This window comes from Carassius auratus, chromosome 46 (genome assembly GCF_003368295.1).
Source record: "Carassius auratus strain Wakin chromosome 46, ASM336829v1, whole genome shotgun sequence".
In the NCBI taxonomy this organism is placed as follows: domain Eukaryota; kingdom Metazoa; phylum Chordata; class Actinopteri; order Cypriniformes; family Cyprinidae; genus Carassius; species Carassius auratus.
Genome location: NC_039288.1, coordinates 14,871,651 through 14,898,946, shown reverse-complemented (window position 1 = coordinate 14,898,946; position 27,296 = coordinate 14,871,651). Strand labels below are relative to the sequence as shown.

General features: G+C 39.1%; 1 protein-coding gene across 4 annotated transcripts in view; it reads left to right on the top strand.

Annotated features, from left to right (window-relative positions):
* LOC113064320 (retinoic acid receptor RXR-alpha-A-like) overlaps positions 1-27,296 on the top strand; it is a 130,115-nt gene that overhangs the window by 46,105 nt on the left and 56,714 nt on the right. For 3 of the 4 annotated variants that reach the window (XM_026235048.1, XM_026235051.1, XM_026235050.1), the window contains exon 2: positions 17,066-17,176. In XM_026235048.1, coding sequence (XP_026090833.1) covers positions 17,066-17,176 — 111 coding nt within the window. Of the gene's footprint in view, positions 1-5,856; positions 5,982-17,065; positions 17,177-27,296 lie in introns of those variants that run through there. The other variant, XM_026235052.1, reaches the window with a different exon arrangement.

Below are 27,296 nucleotides of genomic sequence, written 5' to 3'. Positions count from 1 at the left end.
TCTAGACTTAGACTAAGAGTCTTTAAGCAAGATTTTTATGAATTGCGATATTTGATCGCCATTTTGAATGGGTGATATAAGGATTAAACACGGTCAGATGGTTGTTATTACATCATAAACCATGATAAAGACATCAAGGTTTATTTTGGGATTATTCTGCCTGGTAAACATCTTTTTGAAATGAGCAAACATCAATTATTGATTTGAGGCAAGTTATTTTATTATAAGAGGAAAAAAGGCAGCAGAGTGAATTGATAGACAAGTATAGCTATTAGCTACTGCAGTGGTTCCCTGGAGAACTCCCAACACTGCACACTTTTGGTGTTTCTCTTATCTGACACACACATTTGAGGTCTTGGAGTCTTCACTAATGACTGATGAGGTGTATCAGGTGTGTTTTAATAGGAGGGCAGTGTTGGGGGTTCTCCAGGACCAGGATTGGGAACCACTGAGCTACTGTATGAAGTAAATGTAGTAAAAGTATGCTGGTGTTACTAATTTGGTAAGTTAAAATTGTATGGTGACGCCCAAAATATTTTTTCCTAATTTATGTGCTTTTTTGAGCAGTTTTTTATGCAACAAAGCCTTATTTAATTTCTAAATGTAGAAAGTTAATCTAAACCAATAAAGTCTTATTTGAATGAATATTAGAATTTTTCTAGCTAAAATATTTTGTGAAATAATTAATCGGGTAGAAATTGTGAGTAAAGTATTTGTTTAAATCCTTGTCTGTAAAATCTGTCATGGGGCCTTAACATATTAATAGGGAAAAATTATCAAATAATTTTATCAAATAAATAGTTATATATTTTCCTTTACCTTTCCGACTCAGGTCTGTCATACCTCATTAGGTGGGAACTTTTCTTCTGCCATTCCGATTTCTTGCACTGTCACTCTCTCCAGTGCCTGCTTAGACGGACGTCTAAAGAGGTCTGTTTTTATTTCTAAAAGCCCATTTCAATTTTAGCGCTCTCTATGTGTCTTTCACTCGGTCTCTTCTCAGAGAGATGGGAAAAATGCAGCCAGTTGGTTAATCGTGTCCCCCTCTGTCTGCGCGTGGAGCTATTTTCTCTGTGTTGCTGTGCAGATGGCCTAGATCTTTTTGCCTGACTGCATCGGGAACAGCAGGGAGAGGCTGATGCACATCATCATCGAATGTGCACAAATGTGTGTGTGTGTGTGTGTGTGTGTGTGTTGCCGCTCTACATTATTTAATTCCCAGTCCTCACTGCACACACCCGACCACCTCCAACGCAGCACAAATCAAGATTTTTCTATCATTGTTTTTAGAAAATAACGGGCATGGTGCATATCAATAATGATGCTCTGTACTGAACCAAACACATGCTTCCCCACCTGCCACTGGAGAAGTTTTGAGCAAAGTGAGTTGTTCTCGAGCTGTGTTTTCATGCATCATCAATGTATAATGAATGGGCCAAATGTGTTGTATTCATATTTGTGTTCTTGAAGGTGTTTTTTTTTTCTTTTTTTCGAAAAGTAGGTTTTTCAGTCAAACCAATCGCCTTAACTACATTCATAAATCACCAGTCAGAGGAGGAGTTTCGAGGCTGCTACCAAATGAATTATTGGATGAATCAGTGTTGTGTGTTTGATTGGCAGTCTCACACATTCTTTTTCTGCGTGTTGTCAGCTTAAACCCATGACATTTGCTTCTCGTAAGATGTCACCTTGCATTAACTACACTTCTCTAGACACAGCTGCAGTTTTTTCATTTTTTCTCCCAACACATACTGTCACCTTGTCTCGATTATGGCTAAAGCATGAACATGTATTTTGTTTATTTTGTGGATCATCTTAGACCAGTACTTTTTATTCATTTATATTAATTTGAAAAAAAAAAAAATAATATATATTTTTTAAGTTATTTTAGATTATTTCATTAGTGTGTATGTATGTTAATTTTGAGATTAATCTTTTTTTTATTTTTTATTATTTATTAGGGCCCAAGCACTGCAGTGCGAGGACCCTATTGGAATTGCTCCGTTTATTCTACACTATTTTCTTTACAGCAGTACTTTAAAGTGATTAAAATAAAGTACCATGATGTTTAAACTTCAATATTTAAATTTTAATACATTTCTATCATGAAAACTGGCAGATTTTAGCATGGTAATAGACAGGGCAATGTTAATGTATTTGGTATTGGCAGAATAAATCTGCTACGTTGCTGAATTGCTGCTGCTGTTGGTTTTTGTTGTTGTCATAGATTATTGCTGCTACTGCTGCAAAGCAAGTACAGTAACTTGTTACTTCCAGTACGTTCGCTGATACAGTGTTGTATTTAAAACAAACTGCTGCTGTACAAATAGCATATATGATAACCAATAGCAGGTCTTTACAGGTGGAGCTGGGGAAGGTGGAGGATTTCAGAGGAACTCTGAAAGCACACTGCAAAATGCTTTATTGAATGCAAGCTCACTGGCTGTGTTTGCAACATGAACCAATCAAGGTTTGTTTTGCCTTGAAGAATATGCCTCGATGAACCAATCAAGGCATTGTGGTGTTTTGCATTTAAGACTGGTGCACTCTGTCATTGTGCCTTTCTGGGACTTCTCTGTCATCCTGGAGAGCTTTTTGGAGTCATTTGAGCATTTGGAGTCCGCTCCTGAATAGATTCTGACCCTTAATGTGACGCTCCTGTTGACATTAGCTTCTATCAAATGCATAGGGGATTTGCAAGATCTCTCTGTTTACAAGTCATGCATAGAGTTTGATCTGGGTCTTATTAAGGTATTCCTATGGCCCAGACCCCAAGGTCTTGTCCACATCATTTCGCTCCCAGGTGGTGATGCTTCACTCCCTCTGTCCACCTCCTTTTGCTTTTGTTGAAGACGAGAGGCTTCTCCTGCTCTGCCCTGTTTGAACTTTGAAGCTCAATGTGGACTTCTCTAGCCAATGGTGCTTTTTTCAGGTTTTATACAGTAGCTTGGATTTAGATGCAGCTCCTGGTCCTGATTCTTTCTGCTTCAACCAGCCATTTTAGGTTAGCCTGTTCTATTTTGCACTGGGCTAGATTAGATTAGATTAGATTAGATCAAACTTTATTGTCATTATGCAGAGTACAAGTACAGAGCTAATGATATGGCAGTGCTTAGCTTATCAGGTGTGGTATAGCATTGCATCATAGCTCAGCAGCATTGAGTGAACCCAAGAAAGAGAACATCTCAGGTTACTCGCGTAACCCATGTTCTCTGAATAGGGATGGAGACACTGTGTTCACTGCCAAGCTCCTCATGCTGCCGGCAGGAGTGGATGGCGCGCTCCCTAGTATTAGAGTGGGTAACATAGTAATGTCAAGGTGGCACTCGCGCCATCAGCCAATCAATTGATGTGATTCCATACGGGCTTCAGACAATCGGCACACCCAAGGGGTGTTCCCAATGCATCGTAACTACACAGTCTGTCATTGCCTATTAAGATAACATGGGCTACACGAGCAAACCGAGAAGTTTAGAGCTGTGAATATCATCAGTTTGCGTCTATCCTGAGCAATGGCTCTGCTAGCACCTTTCAACCACACAAGAAACACAGTTTGGAAGAGAAAGAGATCATTTAAATGTGCCGGATGTACTATAAGGCTATGAATCTACCTACATTTCAAGCGTCCAGAGGTGGCTTTAGAGCACCGCCAGTCAGTCTGTGCAAGCTTAGTGACTGAATTTAGGGTTTGGACAGAGAAAATCTGTGTCATTCCAAGTTCTCATTGCTAAAAGATGTCCACTTGTCTTCTTTAAAAACAAAAATGGACTGAAACAGGAAAGGCTTACTATAGCTGAGCTCTGCAGAGGAGAACCATGTAATGATAACTATCATCAGCCTGAGTTTTCACCCCTAATTCCATGAAGCTAGTGGTGAAAAGTTTCACACTTAAGCTTTAAAGTCCCCGTGAAATCAAAATTTAAGTTTTTTAGCATTTAGTATTAATTTGTTAGCCTTAAGGTTATGAATAAGTTGGTGTGTTCCAAAACAATGACAACATTTGCATTTAGAAGATATATGCATTTAAAACATAAAACTAAAAATTTAGTGGATTATGGATTTTCATGACATCACATCGCACTTCATCTTCTGATCAACTCTTCTGTCCAATCAAATGCTCTCTAGAATCCGAAGCGCCCACCCCCTACATGCTGAAGCCGGTGCTGTAATAGATCACTTTTTTTTACAGAATTAGTATTTTCAGTACAGTTAATGGCACATTAACTGTGTAAATATGCTTTCCATTGAGGAAAAAGAAGTCTGGTTTCGTACTGTGTCATGCTAACTACAGCACACACTCTGCTCCGGTCCAGAGGCACGATAGCATGGAGCATATTACATGCGCGCATCTGCGCAGACCACGAAATGTATTGGACTTATTTTAATTCTACACAGAATGCTATTTTTATAGCAATATGGATGTGAATGTGGCTGTCATACCCTGTCAAATGCAGCTTTACAGAGCTCAACGGCTCTGAACGGTTGGGCCAAGATGTGGTATAAACGAACGCTATTGGTTATTTACAAAAGGGGTGGGGCTGCTTTCTTCTTGTTTCATTTAAAATGACGTCAATGCATAGAATAACTCTGCATGCTTCAAAGCATTCCCTTTAACCAGGAAAATTATAGCTTTGAATGTGTGTATTTATTTATACAGACCCCGAAATAACCCCAAAGCTAAATCCAGTGTGAAAAAGGCAGGTGACGTATATAATTGGAAAAGTTTAAAGCAAAATTGTGCCATTCAGTTTTGACAATGTTTTCCTGTCATCGATTTATGTCTTCTGTTTGAGTGGATGCCACTGTTTCTGGCCCGGTTGTTGAATTCACAGTACACAGCCCATCTCTTGCACCTCGCTGATCTGGAGCCGCCCGCTCCCCTCATTGGTGGGCTCAGCCCTTCACAAAACACAGATAAGGCGCATTCAACATTTGTTTTGTAAATGGGCACATGCTGTAGAAATGTAATCCTGCCTACAGTTGATCGCTCAGTCATGTGACTTGACCTACTTTCCCTTCTCTCCCTCTCTCAGAATTCCATTCCATTCTCCTTCAATTCACCTTTCACTCTGCTCTTTCCTTTGCTTTTTATGTAATCTCCACAAAAAGCAAAAATGTAAGTATCTCCTAGGGAAGTGCAAAATTACATAATAATTTGGTGAGCGGTCTGAACGACTAGCTTGTTTAACCAGTACTGTATAATTAGACTGCTAAGAGTCATGTCCACCCCACAAAGATCAGGAGCATTTTATGGTTCATTCATATTTTAAACAAATGCATTTACAGACACAATTGTTTTTAGAGCGTTTACTGTGATGACAGTGTAACAGCTAAAATTATCTATGGGAAGTTGCCTTTAATTCCCCTAGTTTGTTGCACCTAATTCCCCTAATTTTTATTAATAAAAATACAATAGCTATATATTTTATATAGTGTGTGTTTATAGTATTACATAATAGTTTGTCTTATTTTTTAATTTCTGCATTTTATTTTTACTTTTTATCATTGTAATTTTTGTAGTTTTATAAGTGTATATTGTAGTAGTTCTATATAAAAAAATTATATTTTTGTGATGGCAACTTGTGTGGTTTGGTAAACACAACTTTTATATCACAATCTAATGTTAATTTTTTCAGATTCATGTAAGGTCCAAGCTTGTGTCCGTTTTTTTCCACACAAACGTGCACATCTAGTTGGTCTTTTATCTAAAAAAAACTAATTTTTTATAACTAATTTTAATATACCTCTAATAATCCTTGAAAGTCTTCATTGATTCCGAAGCGAGTCATCTTACAGGTAAGATGGTATGAAATACACACATTCATGTCCACTCTCTGCAGGAAGTGATTCTACATGAGGTTCTCTCTTCATCTGTCATTTCAAAGCACATGCTCAAAGGCTGGAGTGTTTGCTTCACAAACTGTTTGCAATCCTCGTCTGGATCGTAATCTTGCCTCATGCCGCACCACTTGACCTGTAGGGTGAGTTTTACTCTCATTGTGAGAGCAGTTACTCAATGCATTCAACATACATGCAGTGCAAACGCTCCGATTTCTTTACCTTTGCATTATTGTGTTTTTTGCCATCATATGAGAGATGTGGACACAGGTGTCCTGTTGATATACTGAGATTTAAGCACTTGAGTATTTTGAACGTTTGTTTTTGACTGCTTGGGAAAAGAAGATCTAGTTGATATGCAAAAGTATAAATATCAGACTTGAACATTTTTAGAAAAATATCACACCTCTGTCATTCCATATAATGTAAGGGAATAGAAGCCAAAATGTTGAAGTTCCAAAAAGTGCTAAAAAGCATACAAAAGAACTTCTAAGAAGTACTTGAAGTGTGGTTTTTGAAAGCTTCATTAAAAGAACCCACTTATAGAGTCATTTGTTTGTGAAACAGACTACACTGGCCACACTCTTTTTATGCATGCAGCATGTGTATTTCATGCTTGCATGAACTTTGTTGAAATGTTGATTTTGAAATCCCTTCACAGCCAGCTAAGTGTTAATGACAGGAATCCAGGCCTAGAAAATAGAACGATGTGTTGTTTAGTTGAAATTCAGACTTAAGCCATCAAGCCCAAGTTTAGTGTTTTTGGGTGACTCTGTGGAGAACCTACTGATATTTTCTGTTTGATACTGGTTTTTATCAGTTTGAGGGATTTTTAAAGACTCGTAATAACACAAGAGTATCACTCAACAATTTTGACTTCTGCTGTTCAAAAGTTTGGGTTGGTAAGTTTAAATGTTTTTGAAAGTAGTCCGTTATGCTCACCAAGGCTGCATTTATTTGAACAAAAGTAAAGTACAGCAATAGGGAAATATTAAAACAATTTAAAATAATTTTCTTATTTCAAATATTAAAATGTTGTGTTTTCAGCATTCATTAATTCAGTGTCACATGATCCTTCGGAATTCATTCTAATTTGCTTTTTTGGGCTCAAGAAACATTTTAACACAGAAATTTTGTGGAAACTTTGACCATTATTAAAAAAAATTGTACCATTATTAATGACTTTAATGTCACTTTCGAACAATTTAATGCTTTCTTGCTCAATTAAAAAAAAAAAAAAATCTACTGACCCCAAACTTTTGACCAGTACTTGCACAAGTTGCACTTTTCCAGTCAAAGTTTATGTTTACTAGGTTATTTGTTTAACCAAGCAGAATACCGGATATATATTGCTAGGGTTAATGTTCTGTCGAATGATGCAGCATGCAGCAAGCTTAGCCCATTTAGATGTGTAACAGGATGTACTTCTGGAGCACAGGTCATCTTCTGTAACCTCAGCTCACTTGCTGTTTTTCATCGCCATTCTTTTGGAATCAAATTAGGGTCAGTTTCGACTTGATGTAAATATCAAAACAAATCCACTTTTATGAGCACGTCTCTCGCTCTTCTCTCCAGATCAGACTCCGGTCATGTGTTCCCTAACGGTACAGATGTGAGCCAGGCCGCAGGATTTTAAACGCTTCCTTGTCTCAGCTCTCATCAATGAAAGCTCTCTTTTTAGAGTCCTATCACCCAAATTTGATTTTGCTGTTTGCCCAAGGAACCTTGTGAAACATCAGGCAGAAAGTGAAGCCCTTGTTGCCAGCGCGTGCCCTGCAGCAGGCCTGACCATGACGTACAGAAGCCATCTTTAACTTTTGCCCCTTAACCTCGTTACCACTGCCTCCTCTTTCCTTCCTGGCCCCTCCTCTCTCTTTCGGTCTCTCTCTGTCTCTCTTTTGTTTTTGCTCTTTGTCTTTCTTTCACAAATGCTGTCCCTCCACCCCACCTTAATGACTTAATTTGGCTTATTTAAAATATTATGATTTGCCATATCATAATCATTTTATAATGCACCATTTAGTTCTCTATTTAAAGTATCAGTGCAAAAATAAAAAAATGTGTAAAAAAAGTATTGAAATACAAACATACTGAAACCAAATATACAGCGAGATAACACCATGATAAGCAGCAGGCAGGAGCAGTATGTGTGACTGTGGTCTTGAGGGTGTCTGAGGTGTCTGCTAAGTCCATGCCATGTTCAGAATGAACATTCAACGTGAGACCGAGAGGAACGTCTGTGGTAAAAACTGTTAGTGTCACAAACCTTTCACACCAACACAGAACCACACTCAAACACTGTCAACTTGAGAAAACATCATTTCAGCCAACTGAAGACATCCACTAGTGTTAAGCCCCTTTTTGAAGGCTTGTGTTGCCAGGTTGTGGACATAAAGCTGGATAGGGTTTGAATAGAGATGCAAAACTAGGTATTTATTATAGGTAACTTAATTAGTTAGAGGACCATTGTTATCGATCCCATGTCAAATCTGCATTCTGCTTAATATATTTTATTGTGATACACAGAGAGGGAAGTGGCTTAGTAAGCAGTCTAAAAATGCTGGTACAGGGCGGTTTTGGGTTTATGGGCACTTAGTTTGGCAGGGGGGAATGTGGTATTAAGTTTAAAACAGCAAGCACATGATGATCTCAGCTTAGTGGGGTCTGTGAATGGCCTTTGACTTGACACTTAAAACCACTGTGCTCTGCGTGGGGCCAGCAGGCAGACCTGCATGCAGTCCGTGTGACCTGTCCTGTCCTGTCTTTTCTTTTTTTCTTTTTTTCTTTGATTGTTCAAGCTGGAACACCTGTGGTCTCAGCAGTGGCCTTGTTAAGGCTGGAATTTCAGAGCGAGGTAGGGTTACGCCCCCTGTGGGGACTTTCACTGTGAGAAAAGGGTGAGAAAAAGACTGAATGTGTTAAAACTTAAAGTAAAACGTGAAGCTTTTCAAGTCCTCCCTGTGATTTATGTCTCTCACTTTTATCTTGACCTCTGGACATTGTCCTCATTTTCAATCCTCATGGAAATCTAGTTTCGCTGACTAAACGTCAAGTCAAAATGCGTTACGCCTGCAACGTCACATGGGTTGTTTCTGGGGGGCGACGACAGAACAAAGGCTTGACGGAAAGGTGCACGGGTACAAGGGTTCTAGTCGAAACAGACAGTTTGCTGAGCAAAGGTTTGACATTTCCTTCATGCTGATCAGCTTCCAAGACATGCGTTCTCCAATGAAATAATGAATATGCATATGCGTCATTGATTCCCAGAGACATCAGTGTGAGTAGCTTTTGGGGTTTTACCAGGAGACTCAACGAAATCAGTCTGTCATCATTGATGGGCCTTGATTAAAGCGCCATGGAGGTTGCATCCGTCAGATGTAGTGTAACTGTCAGTACAGTAATTGAACCTAATGAGGGGCTTCTCTGCCTGATTATTTCTGTAAGTGGAAAGCAACCATCTGAAGTTTGCTTTTGGACACCACAGTGGAATACACTCATGAGCCATGAGAGAACAAGGAAACATGGCTAAGGGGCCATTCACATATCGCGTCTTTTGCGCACTCAAGTTCGTTATTTCCAATGTAGGCGCGCGGTATGCGTCCTCATAATGGAAGCGACACGGTCGCAACGTGCCCGTTTTTTCCAGGCGCGTCCTCACCGCATCGAATTAAAAACATTTCAACTTTTCAGAATGCCGCAAGCTACTGCAAGCGATTTTTAGAGCTGCAAATCCATTTATCCTTTGCTGAAATTTCCGCGTCTTCATGGAGAGAGCATGTCATGGTTGCTTAGCAAAGGCAGACCCCTCAGGGGCGCAACTGCCCGAGCACTTTGGAAAGAAGGAAAAATGGTGTGCCTAGCGTTTTCCAAGCATTTTTAGGCGCGATATATGAACGGCCCCTAATAAGACCGCATTTGGCACATGTGTCCACAGTGAAAGTGTTTATTTGGTTTATCAGTTAAAGAGTTGTTTAAAAATTCTCCCCATCCTCTGCATTAGACTGAAAATGTGTTCCTCTGAATGTTTCCACATTCAAGGATGAGGCAATCTGCTTAACGTCACTATCCGCTAATACAGAGAAGACAACACAATAGGCTTTTCAAGGACGTGAGGAATGCTCTACGCCCATGCATCTCTGGGCTCTCAAGGCTCTTTATTGGTCCCAGGATAAAGGACCCTGCGGAGTGTTTACAAAATTGAGTCTGTAATCAGATGGCCAAAGACGTAGTTTTGCAGATAATCAATCTAAATGAATCTTTATGATCGAATCCTTTTTTCCAACTCAAGTCTTCTAAACAAAGCTGAACCACTGAAATTAAAGGTGAAGTGTATCATTTCTGCATCACCAAGCTGATTTGCCATTGGTTGAGGAAAAATATAGTACAGCCTTGAAAAACTTTAACTTTAATAACTTTTTTGATGCTTCTCTTTTGAACCTTGTCAGTCAGAGTAGTAATTCTAGCCAATTCTACAATATTAAAAACTACAAACTGGTATTCAAACGGTTTCAAATAAGAGCTGCAGTTCCCATTTCACACTGTGGCCTTGTGATCCTTGTCATCCCCATGTCCTTCATGAGCACCATGGCCATGGTTGAGATGACCTTCATGTCTTTAACATTCTTTAATCAATACTTGATTCTGATCAAGCAGATATTTTGTATCCATCCCAGGCTGCTGATTGCTGTGCCAGTCTCTCATTTCACTCTCACACAGTAAAAAAAAAAAAAATATATATGTTCCTCCTCCTCAAGCTGGAGTCCGTACAATGTGCTGACATTTATTTTGTGATGTGACGGACTGTATATCATGCACTTAAATGACAGCTTGATTCAGGATTATATTTCATGTTGTGAAAAATTATAGGGTCTATTTTTATAAGCACAATATTCATGGGAGCATAATGAGTCAGTGCACTGTATATTTACTTTAAAAGTGCAGATTGGCTACTGATTCAGGATACAGATTCAAAAGAGAGACATTAAAATGTACTAATCAGGGGTTTGCACCAAGACATAAACCTTGAGTCCAGAGGAGCTGTTAAAAAGAAAGAATACTTGATCTTAATATTCATCAAGACTTTTTAAGATGCAGTATAATCACACATTCACACAGTGGGTTGGTTACGCACATCTCTAACCCATAAAAAAAGGGTACACTGCTAGAATATCTAGTCTGTCGGTGGCTTCTAATTCAGAAATTAAAATCTGAGTGGCGTTTTATTTTGGGAAATATGATTTAATTGAATCCATTATAAAGCTGTAAATGGTCGAGCGTATTTGGCAAAATATGTTGACTAGGAGCCTTAGCTCATGTGTTAAAGCCGTAATTTTCAGTGACATCTCTCAGAGCAAGTGGGGATGTGTCATTGTCCGCCCTTCACTGGTTACACAATACGGATTCTGTTGTGCTGAAATGAAGGTTATTCACTCCGTCTGGGTATTAGGCAAGAGCTAATGGGCCCCGCTGACCAGTCGAGCCAAGGAACAAGGAATACGCCACTGGGAAAGGTGTCCCCCAATGGCCTAAATTAATTTTGATGACCGTCACTGATTACAGCCTATTTATTTCAGCCATGTATTACATACTTAATTTGGTTCATGCTAGCTGGATTGTTTGAGGTTTAACACTCTAGATGAAGTGTGTCCTAGAAAGAGGAAGTGTGAGAACTTAATATATTTGAGGGTGTCTTTTTACTATATCTATCATACTTCTGCTGCATTTATGAATAAGCTTACAACATTTTCTTAAAGAGATAGTTCACCAAAAAAAAAACTATTATTATGAACTCCCTTATGTAGTTCAAAAACTGAATTGTAATTGTACTAGTTTCTTAAAGGATTAGTTCACCCAAAAACCAAAATTATGTAATTAATGAGTTTAAGATATTTCAGATTTAGTCCGAGAGCTCTCAGTCCCTCCATTGAAAATGTGTACGGCAGGGGTGCCCAACCCTGCTCCTGGCGATCGACTGTCCTGCAAAGTGTAGCTCCAATCCTAATCAGACACACCTGAAGCAACCAATTAAGGTCTTCAGGCTCACTTAAAAATTAAAGGCAGGTGTGTTTGATTAGGGTTGGAGCTAGTGCTGGGCGATATGGCCTAAAAATAAAATCTCAGATTTTTTTTTTTTTAATTCGATTTCCGATTTTTTTCAGACCCCCCCCCCCCCCCCACTTAATGAAAGCAATAAGTACAAACAGCAGACAACTTAAAGCAAATTTTGCTTTTATTTAATCAAAAGTAGGGCTGCTCCGATCACGATAGGCCGATTGTTAATGCACATCTCGTCAGTTCCAATCAGCGGTAAATTCCCTCAGGTGCGTGATTTCACATAGAGCAGCTGTAACTACACAGAGCCGTTTGTTAACTGAGAAAATGGGCAAATAAACCCTGAAAATGAAGTGGATTTGCGCATCTTCTCAGTTATGGCTCCTTGTAGTAACAGCTGCTCGATGTGAAATCACGCACCTGAGGGAATTTACCACTGAATAGAAAACCGGCTTTACTGACGAGATGCGCATTAACGATCGGCCTATCGCGAAGACCAAAAGCAAGACAAATGTAACCCCCATTTTCATATTCGGCTGGTGCTGCTGCTTTTGACTGCGATGGGCTTTAGGCAGCGTGGGGTCTCTTGCTCCACGTCGGCCGCAGCAAACCCATACCAGTTCCAAACAACAGATGATTTTATTCCTTTCTTGGGAACAAATTTCCAACTCCCACTGGTAGCCATGTTGTCGCTTGCTGTTTCGTGTGTGCTATGATGTTGTTGTTGTTGTCGCTTGCCATACTGCGATTTGAAACTAACGCTACGAAAGCTCCGGGGAGCCAAAAATGCGCCATTACACAAAAACTCGATTTACTTATTTTTTAAATCGCCTGTAACAAAAAATTTGAATTAATTCATTAAATCGATTTTTCGCCCAGGCCTAGTTGGAGCCAAACTTTGCAGGACAGTCAATCGCCAGGAGCAGGGTTGGACACCCCTGGTGTATGGTATACTGTCCATGTCCAGAAAGGGAAGAAAAACATCAAAGTAGTCCATGTGACATCAGAGGGCCAGTTAGAATTTTTTGCAGCATCGAAAATACATTTTGGTCCAAAAATAGCAAAAACTATGACTTTATTCAGCATTGTCTTCTCTTCCAGGTCTGTTGTGAGACCGTTCAAAACATTGCATTTAGTGATATCCGGTTCGCGAACGAATCATTCGATGTAACCGGAGCTTATTGAACCAGTTCACCAAATTGAACTGAATCGTTTGAAACGGTTCGCGTCTCCAATAAGCATTAATCCACAAATGACTTAAGCTGTTAACTTTTTTTAATGTGGCTAACACTCCCTCTGAGTTAAAACAAACCAATATCCAGGAGTAATTAATTTACTCTAACAGTACACTGACTGAACTGCTGTGGAGAGAGAACTGAAGATGAACACAGAGCCGAGCCAGATAACAAACAAAATATTGACTCGTTCTCGAGTCAAGAACTATTTCTGTCAGACACGTCCGATTTGAGAACCGAGGAGCTGATGATACTGCACATGTGTTGTGTGATTCAGCGTGAAGCAGACCGACTCACAGGGCGTCTGAACCGAACCGTTTTTTTTGGTGATTGATTCTGAACTGATTCTGTGCTAATGTTATGAGCGCGGGTAAACCGAAGACTTGAATCAAGTGCATTCATCGCAAATGACGTCATTACGTCAAGCACAAAAGAACCGAACTTCCCATCACTACTGGTAATCCGAAACCTGATGCAACCGGTTCCTGACTTGTGAACGAGTCAATCATTCATTCGTTATCTGGCGCGGCTCGTTGTTCATCTTCAGTTCTCTCTTTACAGCAGTTCAGTCAGTGTACTGTTTGAGCAAATGAACTACTCCGGGATATTCGTTTATTTTTTTCAGACTATTCATATGATTTGTGTGAGGAAATTTGAGCTGCTGATAATCTTTCCCTCCAGTGAATGGTTGACATGAAAATCATTTCAAATCGAGTCAGTGAGCTGAACTCAAGAAACAGATTAGTCATGGACAACAAATTTAGTTCAGTTTGTGAACCGGATCAATCAGTTCATTGAAAATAACTAGCTCAATATAATGATCCGTTCATGACATTGAACAAATTCAGATCTCAAGTTCAACTCACAGACTCAATGATCCAGTTGCAATGATTCACAAGTTAACAGCTCACTGAAGGGAAACGTTATCTATTATATGACTTCAGAAGACCTAGGAATATGGAACACAAGTCGTTGTCTATTTTTTCAATTTATTTGTAAATTGTGGTTCTAACAAAAAACACACTATAGACTTGCTTTAGAAATTGAATGAAAAAAGAAAATCGATTAACAACAAAAAGGAAACAACGTGAGGTAATACGATAAAATAATGATCATTTTATTCAAATCAAATCAAATTTTTTGGGCCAAGTAGTCCTTCCAAACCTATGTTTGCTTGTTTCCACAGTTCTTTTTCCTAATGATGTCTGTATTACCATGCCTAGCTTTGGTATCATCTTTAAGGTTCTTTGTTCCTTCTCTGACATTTCCACGTTTTTGTCATTTTAATCAAACCGCTGCATCAGGCGCCTAACAGGCACTCGGCCCATTTGTTTCCTGTCCCATCCCCCTCTTTGACCAGACCATCAGCATCCCAGCCAGCTTATCATGGGGAACTAATTCAATATCCCTGTGCCTGTTTTAAATGTCATTGCCTGAGCTCATCTGGAATGACATGTTTTTCATGGTGGAAGTAAAGGCGCTTTATTGTGCAGGGACCAGAGCATGGGGATGCGGCTGCCCTTCGCTCTTCACGTTCGCTCCGATCCGAAAGGTCTACAAGCTTTTTAAGATCATTCGGTGCACATTCAGCGCAAGCTCGCTCATCCTGTCTCTCATTGGCTCTGTGAGTCATCACGCATCCTCAATTGACTCGTGAAAGTAGACTATGGCAAAAGTTAGATCATGAAATGTCAGTCTGTCTGCTAGCATGGAGTGCTTTTATTTTGCGCTCAGTTTCATGATTGGTTTAAACATTATTTCAAATTATATTGATTAACGTTAAGGGTTTAAAGAGGTAATTCTCCTTAAAAGTACTTAGTTCACCTAAAATGCTGTAATTTTTTCACCTTTAATGAACTCCAAACCATTTCTGAAATTGGACAGTTGAGTCAGTGAGAACCAAATCAGTCTAATTCAGGAACTTTTAGATCTATTTTTGCGAACTGGATTGGGGTGGGCAATTTTTTTTCGCAAAATGTCCTATTACCATCTTGTCACACAAACTAATGATGCATGATCTGAATCCCTATCTTCCCAATTTTGATATGTACTATTGAGAAAATCCAGAGTAGCTATTTTAACATTTGAAAACACAGTATTGCATTAGACAACCAAAATGGACATTAAAGCCTAAGTTAAACTTTAAAACAATGCATCACTGTATGAATCAAATATTTTATGCTTCTTATTAAAGTTATGAAGTGATTCATTCAAGAGCAGTTAGTGGTTTCCTTTGTATTTTGTTGTTTGATTAGGTTTATTAGGCTACGGACTCTTTTAAGACCAAATCCACAAATACATATACTGACACCCATCTGATTTCTTTCCCAATTGTTTGTTCACTTAAAACATAACTAATTTACATAGTCTTTATGTAAATATTCACCAAGACAGACATTTTGACACATTATTGTGTATATTTGAAAGATGCATGATAGAGACACGTGATATACCGTATTTTCCGGACTATAAGTCGCAGGTTTTTTTCATAGTTTGGCTGGTCCTGCGACTTTTAGTCAGTTGCAACTTATTTATCAAAATTAATTTGACATGAACCAAGAGAAATGAACCAAGAGAAAATATTACCGTCTACAGCCCTCTCGCAGCTGGAGACGTTAATGTTTTCTCTTGGTTCTAAATAAATGCGACTTCTAGTCCAGTGTGACTAATATATGTTTTTTTCCTCATCATGACATATTTTTGGACTGATGCGACTTATACTCAGGTGCGACTTATAGTCTGAAAAATACGGTAATTTGACCAGCCAAAGTCATCTAATATAGTCATGGCTGTAGTTTTAACAATATTATTTGGACATAAACGATGACAATCTCTACAGTTCACTTGAAAAGTAGATTGTAGACGTCTTTGAGATCGATCACGATATAAAATCGAAAGATTGCCCACCCCTAAACTTGATTACCCGACTCGTTGAAAAGATCTCAAAGTAATGATTTTGTTTATTTAGAAGGCATGCAACACACAAATCATACATACTGGTATACTTTAAAAGTGTTTTTTGTTTTTTCATTATGTTGAAATTTACCATATTCCTCAAATTGAACTTTTGTGTTCCACAGAAGAAAGAAAAAAATCGAGTATCGTTTAGTTGTGGGTGAACCTGTCCCTTTAAGATCGTTCTAAATATTGATTGACAGCAAAGCCCTTGCGGGTACCATTCTGTGATCTCTCGCCACATGGGTGATGATATCAGTTAACCCATTGTACCAGAGAAAAGGTCCTGTTTTGAGGAAATGCCTAAAACCCCTGAGGTGCACAGCATGGCTTCGTACCCCGACCCCAGCAGGCATCATTTGGCCTTTTGCCCATACTGAGTCATCCACCTCCAATCTCACCCCTGATCCTTTCTTAACTCCCCCCAGCGTTTTTTTGCTCTAGCCCGCATGTCCCGCAGCCTCCGGGATTGTGGGTCAGAGAATAGGGCAAAACTGGAAATGTGAGGGGTCGGCTGGTACTAACTGTGATAGATAGAGAGACAATATGTGAGGCAGGATGAGTCAAATTATATTAATTCTTAAAAAAATCTATTTCAAATATAAAGGGCGAATATGCATCTACTCTGACAGGTCTGCAAGTCTGGAATTGAAGTGGCCAATCAGAAGTGCATCTTTTTCATTAGATAGGACAGCGTGGCCAAAATGTTACCCTAAAATGACAATTCTTGGTTATTTATTTATTTTAAATATTTCTTAATGTCGCATTAAAAAATAACTTTAATCTGCACAAAATTAAAGTTAATAATTAATGTTAGAAGTATTCAATTTATGTTTCTGTATTATATCATAGGTACAGGTGTGTAAGTCAACGTTTTTCCCCAATGTCTAATTGACATTACAGTTGTGCTGATGAATTAGCTTTGTCATTATGAATCATCATGATGCTTGTAGTAAAAATCCATTCTCATGTGTTTTTTCCCGTAGGGTTCCTGAAACCCCAATGCTCGATACCACTGCCACCTCAGAGAGGACGAGCAGAAGCATGCACATGTTTCAGCGGAATGTGTGCTCTTCATCAACGCAGGCTTTCTACAGGTAACCTGTGCCTATTCAGAACTGCACAATCTCTTATGTTCTTCACAGCGCATAAACCTACAGCAATAACTTGACTTTTTGCAGATCTGTAGCTCCACCATTAAAAAAAATCCTGCCTTTTTGTGTCTGTCAACTGTTCCCATGAAACCTCATGGTTCTTACTTTGAAGAACACTTAAGATACATGCATAAATCAGTGCGCTGAAGTCATATTTAGAGCCCTAAATGGATTTCCACTGTGCTTGGCTATAACTCATGCCAAATATGTCTGGTCTTGTAGTATGTCTGCGTTTGCAAGAAACAACACACAATTTGCACCACATGCATACTTATACAAATACACCCTCTAATCTGAATTCGTGTTTGGCCCCCTCCTTATGTTTTGGTCCTACAGTGTGTGATTTACAGTTTGTTATGCTAGATTAAAGGGCTGATGGACATGTTAGCAGCCAGTCTTCTCTGAGGGACCCTTATGGGGCAGCATTACTTCACATTCCAGCTGTGACCCTATGGTATGTGGTGAATGGATCACTTTTGGCTTGAATGTGTATGTGACCAAATGAGTCGTATGAACCGGTTCTTCTTAATGAATCAAGACTTATGAATTGATTCAGTTCAGAATCCTGTAGGATGGTGGTTCTCATCTGGTTTTGTTCCTAGATTTTACAATGCGCATCAACTAATGACCAAACAGTGCTAGCATTTTTCATCATACAAATGCAAATGTCCTCACAAAAAACGCTGAACTGAATATATTTTACAATTTTAGATGAGGCCATGCCATGCAGCCTGTATATATTTTGATTGAGTTCAGCTAATTGACAAATGAATTTGTGGCAAAATAGTGTAGTTTGATTTGACAGATTACTTTTATCATCAAAAACAAATGATGCGTAAATCGTTTAAATATAAATAAATGTTATATTTAAACATGTTTAAACATAAATGTAAAAAATTGATAAGCTTATTTGTTTTGCTGTTCTTCATATGCACATATAGTTCCTTGCATTTAATTAGTTGCATTTAGCATAGCTATTTTCCCCATCAGAACCTATATGAAACCTTTTTTCAACACTAGATGAAAACCATTGCTGTATATTTATAGCAGTGACCCTACACATGTGTCAGGTGCATTGTGGGAGACCTCATCTATAGGCTATTAAAATGGAAAAACGGTTTTGATTCATCTTTTTGTTTAAGCTTTTAAGAATAATTGGTTTCGACAGTCACATCTTGGCGTATTTTATTAAATCCATTTTTACAAAAGTCCCATAGGGTTAAATGTTTGCTCAGACGCATAAGTTTCAGGCTTTATTCTCCCTCATGTACCCATGTGATTGATTGAATACATGTTTTATACTCTCTCAACCCTGAAAGGCATGGAAAGCATCTTTCAATAGCTACTACAGACATTCTGCACACATCACTCACAACAAAGGGCTGCTTTTAAAGATCGTATACAGAGAGGATTCTTTGGATTAGTTGCTTGGAGCCATTCGCACTGAAGTCTGAAGCACTATTTGTAAAAAATTTTAAATATTTCCGCAAGCTGGCATGGTGGTCTTAAGACGCTCCAGAGAAAAATGAATTTGCCTATGAAAACCATTTTTGTCTACATATTGTCTTTTCCAAAGCCCATAATCGAGATTGTGGAGAACCAGTCTTTAAACCCTGCATGGTGCTCAGCAGTTTGTTCGCGGTGAAACGGTTACTGTGGAAACCCTGTGGTCTGGAGTGGTGGCTAGCCTAACTGGAGTCGCTCTTTTATAGAAGTAGTAATAGCTGTGTTTCTAATTAGGGAATGTGTTTCGGTAAATGTCTTCAAAGCGAAGAGGATGTGTTCCAGTCTTAGCATGTTGCTTGTACTGTGGTGACTAAAATCACACATTAGAGCAAGGAAGATGGCATGGGTTTGCTGGCAAAGGAAGCAGGAAAACGAATGTCACCCGGGGAGATCTGAATCCCTGATGTGGCAGCACTTTGGCTTCCAGTGGTTTACATTTGTTTTATGTTTTTAAATTTTTTTTTACAAAACATACCCTTACTGGAAAGGGACCGTGAGAAACACAGCATCCTCTTTCAGTTCCAACCTTGTTTCAAAGGTGCTTGGTTTTTTTATTAATATTTTTTTAAAAGAAAAGCGCTCATATGAAGTGTGCAAGAGGGAGCACTTAAAAAAACGGCTGCGGAGGGGCCTCACAATGCTGTCCTTGTGCTGCGTTCTGGGCTCTTCTTGCTGTAGCGAGCAGAGGAATGGAAAAGATTATCCACAGGAATGTCTGGGGTGCCCTCAAAGGCAGCGCTCCGCGTGACCGGCCAATGGGAGCGCTCGGCCGAGTGACGGGCTAATTTTTTCCTGATGAATTCAGCTGCCTGCTTCATAATGGAGTCTGATTGCCAGCACTGAAATCACATATGGTCCATGTTCGGAGAGCCCCAATGACAGAACCGCTTCTGTAGCGGGCGGAGGGAGATGATCGCTGGCTCAATCTTTTGTTGTTTCATCAGGGTTGGATTAGGACGAGGGTATAGTTAGGTGCATTTCGGTCCACTTTCCCCTTCAGGTGTGTGGTTCTTTTTCTTCAATTATTCACTTTTTATTGACAGCACCTTACTTAAGCTCCAGATACGCCCAAAGCCAGGCCTTATTACTTCTGACCACACTTAATTATGTTGGCTGGGTCGTGGTGCATCCCATCGCTTCATAAATTCTCCCAATTAATTTGGAGGCTATTTATTGTCCCAAGTTCTTGGTAACAACTTTTGTGGCCCTGTTACTGCAAGTGGTGGTAGAATTAACCCAATATTTAACAATGACAACTCGTTTTACTTGTGGTGAGTGTGTTTTACCTCTGTGGAACATCGACATCAGCCTACAGAGAGACAAAAAGGGAATATTGGTCAGGTTTCCGAGACCAAAGCATGTGTTTGTAGACCTTGTGGTTGCATGGGAAGAGGAAGGGGCAATGTGGGGTCAAAAGGTGAATGAGGTCAAGGAAAGGAGCTCGTTAGCTACAACATGTTCAGCACTCCCTTTTTTTAATTGGCTCTGGTTGCCGTCCACACACGCCCTCACCACTTCCTGTTGGCCTGGGGCCGACAGAAAAAAGGAACTGGAAACTCCAACTTGTTGATTATAAAGTCGGGCCCTTTATTTGCTCTCAAATTCATCACTACCCAGTGCACTGGCTACTTTAATGGTCTTATTTATTTAAACTGTGCTTCAAAGGTAGCCCTGTAGAGAAATAACAATTCAGCGCCCATTTTTTACATGTCTTTCTGTCATGTGTACTCATGTTGGTTTATATTCTCACAGCGGGCCTGCAGTCTGTCATTTATTTGGGTCTTGGCTGCCAAAAAGTTTTGGGCTAATTGGATTTCGAAGTTCATTTTCATCAGCTATTTGATAAAGACCTGGCTGTGGTCCTAAAAACTCCAGCTGCCCTCGGTATCCACACCAGTGAGTACATTCCATACGCCGGGACTGTAATAAGGAGAAGTGAAAAGAAGTTTGATCAGAGTGATCTCATCTGGGGAGACGTTTTACTTTATTCCCTCATCAGCCCCGTGTAAACACTGGAAGCAAAGTGTGGAGTCGTGCGGCTCACTGTGAGGGATTTTTTTTTTTACCTGTGACACCAAGCATATTTTGTGCTAATCTGCCAGCTAATTGAAAGCAGCTTGATTTCATGTCCAGTGTTACAATGCCTATTGTAGTAGTAGTAGTAGTAGTAGTAGTAGTAGTAATAGTATATTAATAATATGCCAATGGATGTGTAATAATTTATTATTTGTATTATTAATAGTAATAATCATTATTGAAACAAGAATAACATCAGTATTAGTATTATCGATAGATGTATATGTTTTTTAAGAAAATGTTTTATTTCTAGTACTGTATTGTCGAAGACGACCCCTTGTGTAAGATTTGGTACCATGGTGCATGTCTTTTTCTAAATTTCATTTTTTGTATTTTTTTGTTGGCTAAATGAAGAGCAAATACAGGCAAATATAGACTGGTTTAGACCTTCAATACAAACACATAGCCACACTTTTACCTCAAATGACTGCAGGACAACACACAATGTGATTTAAAAAGCTTAGACAATTTGGGCTGGTCAGTGTCCTTTGTGTTTTTTGTTTTTTTTTGTGTCTGAATTATATTTAAAAAAGGAATCTCTCTGTGTGTGTGTGTTTGTGTGTGCATTTGATTTACCATCTCTGAAGGTGAGCCTAGCTGACCATCTTGCAATGACATGTCAACTGATCAGAGCCAGACAGACAGCTAGAGCACGGGGAGTGTGAAACGAAAGTGTAAGTGGCAAAAGTTTTCAAGAGATAGGGCCAAAACTGAAGGAGGAAGCAAAAGAAACCAAAAAAAAGGGAAAGAGTTAGAAGCGGAGGAAGTAGTACTCACATTGGCACAGTGTGACAGAAGCCGCTCATTGTGTCTGGGTCAGGAAAAAATCGGAGCGACTAAGCCTTTGATAAATCTTTGAGCTCTTAATCTTTCTGTGCCACCATCACAGTGAAATCCTATCTCATTGTCACAGCTGACCGAGTGGGGTGGGTGGGCAACAACGCTCTGCATCTCACTGCCCTCTGGGATGTGCAGCCTTTCCCTGGCTCTCTCCGTCTATTTCATCATGAAGGGTTAATTTATAGTGTTCACAGCTTGAAGTCACTTTTGAAGTCAACATGAAATCAAAATGATCCTTGTTCACTTATTGGACTTTTTTTTTTTTTTTTTTTTAATGCCTTTTACTGGTCTTTTTGTGAAAAATTAAATGGTGCATGCAGTTTCAAAGAAAGCAATTGAAATTTATTTTTATTTTGTTTTTATTATTTTATTTAAATTTTTTTCCATTTTAACAGTGTACCATGTAATGCTATATACATTTTAACTGTTGATTAGAATCCGACCCAAGGCTTTGTAAGTTGCACGCTGCACAGTTTGAACTTCTTGAACGGTCTCGGAAACTGACTTTGCTTAAGAAACAGAGAAATAAACGTTGAAAAAAAATAATACGGTTGTTCCTCTAAACGTATTTCCATCTCTTTTGTTGTGTTTTTTAACTAGAATTTGAACTTGAGTGAGTTAAATGAAAACAAAAGAATGACGTTCCTGAAAAACACTGTATGAAGTTCTCTTTAGGCCTTGTTGCCTTTCTCAGATTAGAAAGGTGTTTCTCTGTGTTTCTAGTGCAGTTGACCGTTGGAATTGGAGCGAGATTTCATGGTCTTTCCAACCACAGTAAAATATTATAAAATAAATAGATTTTATTGTTTGTTTGCACCAAGCATTGTTTTAGGATCACATATAAAAACAATTGAAAGTTGAATAGGCTATATTGCGGCATCAGAACCTTTTTTTTTTTTTCAGGTCGCACAAGATATTTTTGCATATTTGGAGTCTTACAAAATGTTACTTTAACATTCATTGAAGCCCTTCCAAAGGAACAGGCTAATCTGGGTGATTTATTTATTGATCCTGGTTTTCTTCAGCATGAATTCGTGTGGCTGTTTGCGCCTAAGTTACAGCAGTTATGGCCACAGCTTCCAACTTATCTGTGACTGAATAATACAGACCTTCAGAGTGCAGTACACTGGCTGTTTGTGTGTGATTTTGCTTGTCTATGTGTGCGTATGTTTATGGAAGGAAGGAGATCCAAGTGTTGTTTGGATGGACGCCTCCACTGAAGTCATCTGATTCCAATATGCATGAGCCCCATCCTGCCAGGGACAACATGATGCTCTGGATCAGACACACATAGGTTCACTGTGCATGCTGATTTCACAAACATGAAGTACTGATGTTCTTTGGTGCTGATTATTTTAAATTAAACTTTATAGTTACCAACACAATCTGTATGACATCAGTTAAAACAAGTAAAATAAGTGTTATCACTCTACCGCCCTGATGTTATGCAAAACATTTTGTTTTACGTTCTTTACGTGATTTATGAGTCTGTTTTTGAGTCAAAACTTTTTTTAATATTTTGATAAATTACTGGAAAAAATAAATAAATGACTTTTTAAACAGTTTAACTGATTGTATTAATTTTGGTACAGGTCAAAGAGGGCAAGAGGTCACTGAAAGAAAGATTGTGACCTTACAATGTCATACAGTTAGCAGCAGGACCAGCCAATTGTGCACATTTTCTTCTAAGCATGCTGGGATACAGTAGGAATGGGATGATTGTGTTACTTGTTCACCCGAAGTGAATGTTTGGTGCTTCTACAGCTAATGGAAATGTCTTGTTTTGGTGTGCTGCTGTTCAGGGACATACGGTTGTGAATAAAAAAACAATTGTACTCCTTTCACATCATCCATTCATTTTGTGGATTTGGCTGTCCTGGAGGAATTCTAGTAGAAAGTTGACCTTTTACCGCACACACACAAACACACACTCACTCACAGGGAGAGATCAGAGCATGTGTGACTGAGCAAAACAAACGCCACGGGGCATCATGTCCACAAGTCCATTACAGCCTGTGACATTGATCTAACTGACTGATGTGGCCATGTAATAATGGTATATGAAACTAAAAATCGAAAGAGATGCCATCAGGGATGACAGCTGTTGTGAGGGGAAACACACTTTAGACTTTTCAAATATTTTTGACTATTGTTGTGGTTGAGTGGGTTATTAAATGTATTATTTCAATTTGAATTTAATCAAACTTTCATCTTCAAAAACCAGTGTAGGTTAGTGATGGGAAGTCTGATGAATCATTTCTGTGAATCATTTATTTTGAACAGTTAGTTTCACAGAACCGTTTCCAAAGAATTCCGAGAATTTCATGCAGTCATGATTAAGCTTAAGTTTTTTGGCACCAAAACAAAAATATAACAAAAATATTTTAGGATGTTATTTCTTCACCTGTTCAGGCTACTGAAATTCAGCTTACTCTTGAAAAATGACTTTTCCTTTAATGGCCTACGGGGACAAAGACAAGGATTGTGGGTAAGTGGTGTGCATAACTCATTCTAGGAAAGGTGCTTTCCTGTTGTCTCGTCTGAGGTGGATGGTTCACGTTTCATGTCCAGCTGAGCTAGTCATCTATCTCTCATTTACTCATCCTTTTCTTAGAGAGAAGAGGCTTGTCCCAGGAAAGGGTTAACCATGTGTGCGTGACTGTAACGTGGGCCATTTTAATGCTTATGAAAGCTTCCTGACCATCTCAGAACACAGTGTCCCTATCTGCTAATGCTTTTCAAGCGAGGATGTCTGAATGCAGAGAAAACAATCAGGATTTAAAGCAGAGATTGGTATAAAGAGACACCTCTGCAATACTTTGCCTTTTTCTGGATTACAGTCCTTTATGTATATTTGTGTGGACACGCCACCTTGATTATATCTTTAATCTCCATCCGAGAGTGCACAAGTGTTCCTCCAGCTGTGCCGACAATGTTTCTGAGGTTTTACTGAGCGTCGTCCCGCATCTGATTACAGGATAGCCCTCTGGGCCATTGTGGCTCTATCCTCAACAGGGAGCCATGCGGCTCATTCACATCATGGGTATTCAGTCTCTCCGCCAACACAGATCAGAATTCACACAGCTCCTGCTTTTCCAGTAATACTCCAATCAGAAATGGCAAACAAGGCAGCTGTTGGTAACCCAAGCTGCTAAGCACGCACGCCGCTATTTATTAACACCTCTCTCACCAGCTGGCCTATTATATTGTGATATTCAGTGGACACGTGTGTGGAAGATCAGCATGATCACAATGAGTCGTGCGGCTAGGTTTTTATGGCAATAATTTACCCAATACACTCACTTGCTCACAGCTAAGTTATTCAAAACCCTGGCTCTCATATGATCTGGTAAGGGATGCCAAGCCTTAGGCACTTTTTAATACAAAGCATATCGATAACAGGCTCACATCTGGATTGTACGCTTGGCTTGTGATCAATTACTGTAAAATGTTAAATGCGTACAAGGATCACGCTATGCACAATCACAGGTAAATCTTTGCTCATCCATGTGCGTATGGCTGAGACTGTCAGGTTGCAAGTACACTCGGTTTATGCCAAAAGGAATAACTGAGTTATGTGAATTTCTCTTTCCTTGCTGTCAGTGTTGCTTATCTGTGGCAGACAGCTTTCAAACATCACAACTGGAAGAATTTCAGGTGATAAAATGAGGCCGAATTCACAAAAGAATGACGGCGTCCTCAAGGCTGCCATGATTGAGGACATGCAGCCAGGGTCCTCTTGTTTCTTCTGCTTGTAATCTGTCAAAGTCTTTCTTAGTTCCTCCTTGCATTGATTCAAATGAAGATTAATCCTCTAAAATTAAAAACCTTATTTTCGGGTCTTCTCTTTTCTAGTCAGACCCCGAGTACGTCACCTGTCAGGAGTGCGTCAGAGTGAAATAAACCCAGTGTAAACTGTGATTTATACACGCAAGTAACCAGATTACATGCTTTCAGGTAATTGTGGGTCAGAGTTGCAAACGACGTGTCGTCTCCTGATTAAATTGGCTAAAGACTGAACTTGTAAATTAGGGATCATGGAACGTTTTCAACCAACACTGCAGCTTTTTCCCCCAGTTACAGAATTGCGTCCTGCTAGAACATCCGTTATAAACTGGCAACTGTGTTTTGGAACATTGATGCTGGTTTCTAACTGGTCCAAGCTGGTTTTAGCTGGTTCAAGCTGTCTGGAAGCTTGTCTTAGATGGTAATAAGATGGTTATTAGCTGATGCAAACTGGTAGATCATCTTAGACTAGCAGTACCTGCTACTCTTTACTCTTTTTAACTCTTTACCAGCTGCATGTAAGGTGGTCAGTCTGTTTTTTGGAACATGCAACAGTTTGGGCTAAGCTGGTCAAGCTTGTTATTATCTGGTCCATGATGGTTATAAGATGGTCGCTATATGCTGGTGCAAACTGGTAGACTATCTTAGACTAACAAATGAACTACAGAACATGGTGGCTGGATGACCAGTTTAGACTAAGCTGGTCGGAGATGGTTATTAGCTGGTCTATTTTATTTTTTTCTAGCTGGTTCAGACTATTTATTATTATTTTTATTATTATTATTGTTATTGTTGTTGTTGTGAGCTGTACCTTGCCGTACCATGCAGTGGGAAAGCGCCATATGATAAACTGGATTTTCTAGCAGGGTGGTGTGTAAAGGTACTGTCCTGGGAGTGTTAGTTAAAGCTTTTGAACATCGTCGGTTTTAGTATTTAGAGTGACAAACACCTCAGAGCAAAAGAGGACTTTGAACATTTCACTTCTCTACTTTGTGTTCTGTTTTGAATTAAATGTCGCTAAATGACAACAATGACAGCTGCAATTTGCAATTTTAATGCTATCTGAAATCTGTGATTTATGTGCAGTAGGGCTGTCAAAATGACTGAAAAACTAAATTCTAATTTCCGATATATTCGATTAATTATATTCGAATTTAAAAGTCATCATTTTAGTTGGGGGGGGGGGGGATGGGGGGCTTTTGGCTTCTCTCCTGAAGCCACAGGAGGGCACATCGCACAAAATATTATGCATGCTTCTTCAGCATGTCATAAAATATCTATCATTAAAAAAAAAAGTGCATGATGTTTCAAATAATATTTATAAGCCATATAGAATTAGTAATGTTGCTTAAACAATAATACTAATAAAAAAAACGGCACCATGCATGCATGCATAGTTTAATACAAAGGACCAAAACCATTCACAAAGAGTAGGCTACATTCTTCATTTAAAACGATGAGATACAGTGAGATGAGGAAAAAATGGCAAAAAGTCTTGAGATACGTTTTTAAAAGTTTAACTTACATTAATTTTAATTAATTTCTAAACATGCCGCTCTCTTGTACGAGATACTAGTGCAACCAGTGTCCCTCTAAAAGAAAGTGATAAATATGCATTCTGTGTTAATGGCTCGGTTTCAGTTTTGACGTTAACAAAATCTCCACACTGATGGTCTTGTTTTCCGCAATATATTGAATGAATAACGTAGCAGTGCCACATCTAGTGGGTTCAGCTGGATAGACTTACAAAAGCATTAAAATGCAATGACTTCGTCGTCGCTTTTCGTGCGCCACTGATAAGGCTGCCTGATGGCTGACGCAAACCTAAAACGTTTCTGCATTCGGAAGGTTTGTT